General features: G+C 43.0%; 1 protein-coding gene across 1 annotated transcript; it reads left to right on the top strand.

Moving 5' to 3' along the window:
* The first annotated feature begins 2,645 nt into the window (after window positions 1-2,645).
* Window positions 2,646-7,254, top strand: armc7 (armadillo repeat containing 7). The gene is made up of 4 exons (XM_028818587.2): window positions 2,646-2,853; window positions 3,623-3,739; window positions 6,140-6,283; window positions 6,569-7,254. Exons 2-4 carry the CDS (start codon window positions 3,646-3,648, stop codon window positions 6,904-6,906), a joined length of 576 nt encoding a protein of 191 aa, XP_028674420.2. The 5' UTR covers window positions 2,646-2,853; window positions 3,623-3,645; the 3' UTR covers window positions 6,907-7,254.
* Window positions 7,255-7,591: the final 337 nt, after the last annotated feature.

The following is a 7,591-nucleotide window of genomic DNA, read 5'->3' on the forward strand; positions in this document are numbered from 1 at the left end:
TTGAATTCACACCGGGTAGGCACAATGCAGTAGCAGACCTCTCATCCCGAGCAGTTGTGCCAGCTGCAGTACAACAGATTTGTGACCTGGAGCCAGATCTGGTGTTTATGTTGCATGCTCCCCTCTCTTTTGTTATCTCTTTGGACCAGCTGCGCCAAGCATCTAGGGATGACCCTATTTTTTCCAAACCTCGCTGTTTTATTAGGAAAGGATGGCCCACCACAATAGAACAGGAACTGATTCCATACTATAGGGTTAAGGACGATTTACTCTGTTGGGAAGATGTCTGTATTGCTCAAGGCCATCGTACTCTCATACCAGCAGCGCTACGAGCACAAGTTTTGCGAATGGCACATGAGGGTCATTTGGGCATTGTTAAGCTGAAACAGCGTTGTAGGGACATTGTGTGGTGGCCTAATATAGACCGTGATGTTGAGATACTGGTATAGGACTGTACTGCTCGTCTCCTCAGTGGAAAATCCCCACCTAGTCCACCAGTTCCTCTCACTCCTGTACAATGGCCGTTTGCTCCTTGGAAGCACATGCAAGTCAACACTAGTGGTGAATTGCTTGATGCTCCACACCATGCTCGCTATCTCTTGATGGTATATGATCTCCATTCCAAATGGCCAGAAGCCCTGCCTCTTGCAACTGCGACTACCCAATCCATTATTAGGAGCCTGGATTACCTTTTTGCTCGATGGGGCTTGCCAGACATGATAACTACTGATAACGGGTCCCGGTTCACTTCTGGTGAATTTCATAACTATTTGGAAGAGAAGGCCATTAAGCACATTAGAACTGCTGCGTACCACCCAGAATTGAGTGGCGGGGTCGAACGCCTCAACCGCACGATAAAAAATGGAATCCGGGCATACCTGACAGAAGGTTGGCAGTTTGAAGCAGCTCTCCTCCAGACCCTGTTACATTTTCGAGCAACAAAACATATTACTACAGGGGTATCACCTGCTTCCTTAATGTTGGGTGGAGAGCTGACTCTCCCTTTGGTCCGTCTTTCTTTGGGTAAATCTTTACTACCTATGCCAACACTCTCACAGACACAGGTCCATGTTACATCTCAACAGCAACATTTCAGTCAGGCCAGAAAATCAAAATTGCCATTGCTAAAGGAACAAGACTGGGTGCGTGTGTGGCTTCCTCGCTGTATCAAGATGAGACCCCATTGGTCAAATCCATTGCAAATTACTCGGCAGCTTGGACCAGCTACTTTTCTTCTGCAAGATGGTTCTAGGCATCACGCAAATAGCCTGAAAAAAGTCACATCACCGAGTCAGCTTCATCATGGCCCAAAGATGCATAGCCTGATGGCATGGGAGCCCCAGATGGTGGCTGGAAATGGACTAGATGGACTCCCACGGGTTTCCGCTGAGGTTTCATGTTCATTTAGGCACAGAAGACCTCCGTCCTGGCTTAAGGGCTATGTTACCAACTAGGCCTTTATTTTAAAAAAAGGGGAGGGGAAATGTGATGTCTGTGCAGAAGCGAATGTGGGGGTATGTAGAAGAAAAACAGAAGTTTTTGTTGTTGGTGTGGATGTTAATAAAGAAAGGCAGTTAAGCATTACACGTGTGTGAACCGCTACTTCTGATATAACAGGGACCTGCAATGATGAATCCCCAGATCTGCGTCTCTACACAATCCTGTCACTGAGCTCGGCAGACAATTCCCGCATCCTCGTGTTGTTTTTTTGGGGCAGCTGTGTGCCTTTCCTTATCAGGGTCCGTCAATCGAAATTGACCACAGGTGGGCTCCAGACATCTCAATGATGATCAATAAAATGGGATCCTCCAGAGCTAAATTGAAAGTGACATAGCAAAGGGTCTTGTTTCAAGGGGGAGTGGAGTATTTCCATTTTTTAATATGTTTGGAAAAAAATCTAAAATTCTGTTTTCACTCTGTCATTCCGAGGTATTGTTTGATGAGGTCAAAAAATTTATTAAAATTATTTTAACACATGGCTGCTACATAGTGAAATATGGGGAAAGTGAAGTAGTCTCGAAGATTTTATAAAGGCGCTGTAACAATATTATTGGACTGTTACGGTGTGTAATTTATCTCCCACTAAATTAGTTTGTTCTAGAGGTTTAAAAATTCAAAATGGCCCATCTGAAGAAGTATTACACATTTAAGTGCAATTAATAAATCTTTTCCAGACTTCTACTACAGCTTTTCGATGAATTTCAAGAAGGATTTTCCAGGGGGCGGCAGGGGTAGCGCTGCTGCCTCGCAGTTAGGAGACCTGGGTTCACTTCCCGGGTCCTCCCTGTGTGGAGTTTGCATGTTCTCCCCATGTCTACGTGGGTTTCCTCCGTGCATTCCTCCCACAGTCCAAAGATATGCAGGTTTGGTGCATTGGTGATTCTAAATTGTCCCTAGTGTGTGCTTGGTGTGGGGGTGTGTGTGTGGGTGTGTGTGCGCGCGCCCTGCGGTGAGCTGGTGCCCTGCCCAGGGTTTGTTTCCTTCCCTGTGTTGGCTGGGATTGGCTCCAGCAGACCCCCATGACCCTGTAGTTAGGATATAGCGGGTTGGATAATGGATAGATGGATGGATTTTCCAGGGGGAACGTTTCTGCCTCGGAACGGCAGTGTTTGTCAATTGCGGAGGTACGGAGCCTTGAAAAGTGAGCACTGCGCATAACATTTGCGTGGCTCGCAGCTGCAGGTGAAAAAAAACCCGCTCAAACCGAAGAAAGAGGATCGAACTCTTTAACTGGACTTGCTTCTTTATCTCTTATAAATTGTAATTTGTGACATGGCAATATTCTAGAATTTACAATAATATATTAGTGGAGGGAGAAAATGTCAATTAAATTCATTACAGCAGTCTAATGAGGTAAGTAGCAGAGCTGTAGTTAAAGGCTTCAGTTACGTCTAGTGTTGCTCCCCAGTAATTAATGAACGCATTTAGTGTCATGAAAAGAAAAGAAGTGAAGGCTTTCGGCTTCAGCACTCGATGGTTCAAGTACTGAATGTAACGAGTGACTCCGTTTTTAGTCAACCGAATTTAGAATTATGACAGGTAATGCGTCACTGTGCATCTCTGTCTCTGGTTATTAATATATGGGTGCATTTTCTTAAAACAGGCGCATTTGCTTGCACTCTTTGCAGTTTTTTTTTTTTGCCCTGAAGTACATTTACGGTTTGTCAAGCTATATGTATTTAATTTATTGCATATTACGCCAAGGCTGCGTGATTCTATCCTACTTGAATGCATGCATGCATGCAGTTTTCCTTGTTTGGTATAAAGTCGCCCGCAATAAACCATTTAAACTTAAAAGTGCTCATCGTTTTCACAGCAACCTGAATCTCAAAATGAAGTGTATATGAAATCGCCATTCTAGACGTTCGTTTTGTACCCCCCAGTGTCCCTTATAGGGGAGTCATGGAGATCTTTGAGTCGATCACGCCAATTCGATTTATTTTCAATCTCCAAAGTGTTTCATTGGAACATGGAAGCTCTTACAATGAAAATAGCGGCTTTCCCATAATCCTCTGCACACGAGTGCAAGTCACTAGACTTGAGACATTTCAGAAACAGTATTCTTATTGGTACAGTGTTTTTGTCTTCTTGTATAACCCTTCATTTTAATGATTTTCTGAAGGCTACCTTCGTGGCATAAGCTGTATGATGTCCCACAGGAGAAGTGGCACCCATGAAGATGACCGGTTAGAATACCTCCAGGCCCTGGTCACAGAATTCCAGGACACTGACAGCCAAGGTTAGCATGTAGGCTGGGATGCAGTTCTGTTTTTCCTAAAATTGATATTCTTTAAAAATGAGGAATGTGGGTGTTTTGTAAAACTGTAAAGTATGACTGGTAAGACAAAGTAGTTTGTTCAAGCAGTGTATCAGAGTACGAATGCAGCTTTTGTGCGTGATTTGTGTGCAATGTCGCCCTCTAGTGGGTAGGATGTTGTCTTTGCAAAGTTTGAGTGTAAGTCGGTCAAACTTGAAGGACTAGCATCCGGTAAAGACGAGAGCAATTCTACTATAGCACCTCGGGGTGGCGAGGGGTCTCTGGGAAAGTCACATTATGTAAACACAAGGTCACAGTATCAGTCCTCATTACTACACTGCCTTCACCTGCATGGGCTTACAGTGAAATACCGAACCTGTGCATTTTGGTGGTTCTGTTCACACTAGAGTGATTCCCAGATTCGGTCCTGGCTGCAGGTTTTTGTTCCAACCAGATTCACAATCGGTGATAATTAATAACAACTGATCTCATTTAATTAGCTCGTCTTTTTTACTCTTATTCTGCATTCAGAAAAAACACAACAGAATGGTTTTTACATTTATAAGACATTTATTGATTACATCTTGCCTGAAGAAGGGGCCTGAGTTGCCTCGAAAGCTTGCATATTGTAATCTTTTTAGTTAGCCAATAAAAGGTGTCATTTTGCTTGGCTTTTCTCTACATTCAAAATGGCTAACACGGTACAACACCCTAGTACGAAGACATTTAGAAATATTTCTATTTTTTCTAAAGCTATAAATGTTTAACTCTCTTTTGTTGTTTTCCTACTATTTTCCTCCTTTCCTGTGTAGTTTGCTTCCTTCATTTAACCCTAATACTGATATTTAACAGCCAGCAGAGCAGACACCCAGGATGATGAAAGCAGCAATGACATCAGTGTCAGACCCGCTAATCTTTATTTATAATACGCTACCGTGGCTGTTCATGTCTGTCCAGGATTTTAAATCTCCTGTAGCTCGCAAACTGTTTGTCCTATTGACCTGAAATTTGGTACACATGTACTACGTTACGTCTGCTATCCACTTTTGAGGTAATGATTGACCTCCAAGGTTATTCCTCTCTTTATTTTTTTTTATTGTAGGATCAACTCTCAGCAGGGCGGCTGTGTGGCGCACGCGTACAGGTGCCGTTCTCATCCCTACCTCTTCATATCTTAAATCATTCTTGAGGCAGATTGAAGACCGCTTAAGTGAAAAACTAAAGATAACGTACTAAGTAACTGCAACACAAACACTGACTTAATCAGTTTTAATGTGCCGACGAAAGAAGAGAAGAAGCGGGCCGCTAGGGTGGAGAACAGAAGAGCTGCTCAGAAAGCAGCAAGCGCATCAACCTCTTGAGCACATGAATGCTAAACACGCAGAGAAAGAGGATGAAAACTAGGAATGCTCAAGTCAATTGGATTCATGCAGTGTGCCGTTACTGGTTAGTAAATCAATCAAATAACCAGAACACCTAGAAAAGCAGAATGAAATTTAGGCTGAAAATACTGTTGACTTAAAAAAAAAAAAAAAACTACATATTCCCCTTATAACTGCTTATTACATTTTAATAAAAATCTACCAAACTTAGTTTGTAATTTCTACATTGACTCCAAAACACAAACTGGGAAATAACAACTCACTTAATTAGGCTAAGAGTCCAATGAAAAACAAAAGATGGTTGGAACAAAAACCTGCTGCCCCAGTGGGTCCCCAGGACGGAGTTTGGGAACCACTGCTGTAGACGGTGCAATGTAAAATCATAAGTGCAGTTCACATTTCTTGACTTTTTTGATGGACGCTTTCACCAGCCACTACTCGCACTGCAAAAATACATTGCTGCAGTCAATACTTGTTAACTTCTGCTCCGTAGATACTTACCGAAAATGTACATTTTTGTAATATATAGCTTGTTAATATGATCTGCTGTGGCAACCCCTAACGGGAGCAGTCGAAAGAAGATCGCGTATTAATATGGTATATTTATAGAAACATTTAATCTTTTATGGGGGGGGGGCAGAGTGGTGGCTCTGAAGCTAGGGATCTTTGCCGGCAATCGTAAGGTTCCTGGCGTGAATCCCGTAAACACCACAAGTGACTCCATTCCTTTGGACCACTGAGCAAGGCCATTAACCTGCAACTACTACATCCTGGGTATGATGCTAACCTGCAAGCAGGTCCTCCAACTTACAGGGAAAACTTAGGGGTTGGTGACAGGATTGGCACTCCAGCCACCTTAATAAAAACAACCCTCACACTATTCCAGTGTGGTGCTGAGGTGTCGCTCGCTGCACTCTGGTCCCAATCGGGGTGGTTTGGCGTGTGGTGGCCTGCTGCTGTCAGTGCATGATTCCAACCTCTCTCTTCTGTTTCTTTTAAGATGCTAAAGAGCAAGTGCTGGCAAACTTGGCAAACTTCTCATATGATCCCAGTAACTATGTCTATCTGCGACAACTGCAGGTCGTTGACCTTTTCCTGGACATGCTAACGGAAGAGAATGAAAACTTTGTAGAGTTTGGAATAGGTGTGTATGATTATCTGTACATCAATTTTCCAAGACTGCCTTCCCTGTTGCAGGATTCTAAGAAGATTGACTGTCCCCGCTTCATCAGGAGCAAAGTAGGAACTGACTTTGAACACATGCTGGACACATTCACAAGCTTTCTTGCAGTCACTCCGACTTACTATAGTAGTTAACCTAATGCTTCCATCTGCGGTGCAGCGTGTAATGATATGTCTAAACTCCGTTGTCTTACCATTGTTGAAGTGTTGTTTGAGTATGCCATTTCCTTTTCTTCACGTTTTTCAGGAGGAGTATGCAACCTGTGTCTTGACAAAACCAACAAGGAGTATATTCTGCAGAACGGTGGACTGAAGTTGGTAATTTCATGCCTGTCAAGTCCCAATGAGGAAACTGTGCTGTCTGCCGTCACAACACTGATGTATCTGATGACGCCTGACTCGCGCCAGGACATTACTGCTCCGCCAGTAGTGGAGTGCATGCTGCGCTTCTCCTTGTCTGCCAACAAGAGGCTCAGCAATCTGGCTGGAGTTTTCCTTCAAGATTACTGCAGCCCAGAGCAAGTGGAGAGCGCTAGAAGCCTACAGCAGCATTCAGCACTGGGAATTCCACTGCCTAGGAATTAGAAGCAAAAAAGGCAATGGACAACATGTACTATTTGGGTACTACACAAATACAGCAGGGAATGGAGCGAGTCGGCTTAAAACTCCGAGAGCCAAGGGTACAAAGTTGTAGTGGTACATGTAAAGGAGCAGTTTTTCTATCTGCAGTAAATGTCTTTGGTCTTGGATAGTCAAAAGAACAGACTTTATAGGTGATGATGGTAGGAGGGGGAAAAAGCTAATATTGAAGAACTGTCTACATTAATTAAAGTTGAATTTAAGTTCAGTGTTCTGCTACTCCAAACCACTGGAGTCTGCATGTAAAGTCTGTAATGTGTTTTTTTTTGTTTGTTTTATTATCGTAATTCACAACACAAGGTTGAACATTTTGACACAATTTTGAATTTGACATGCATTGGTTTTAGATTTATTGATTCACTCTGAATGTATCAGTAGAGGATTGGCACTCAATGCTCAGTTTGTTTCTTGCTTTGCACTTTATGCTGCTGACGTGTATTTGTACAACACACCTCAGTCCCGAAGAGCAGGCTCATAAAATGGATGGCTGGAAGAATATTTGTTTCCCACAACATCATTGACAGTTAATGTTTTCCCCCCATCTGTTTTTCAGCATTGCTTTTAATAATTTGCAGCAATAAGGATGAGGTAAGAACTAACTTTAAATAGGTCAGTCCAACATTGGACACAC

The sequence above is a fragment of the Erpetoichthys calabaricus genome, chromosome 14, assembly GCF_900747795.2.
Source record: "Erpetoichthys calabaricus chromosome 14, fErpCal1.3, whole genome shotgun sequence".
NCBI lineage: Eukaryota > Metazoa > Chordata > Cladistia > Polypteriformes > Polypteridae > Erpetoichthys > Erpetoichthys calabaricus.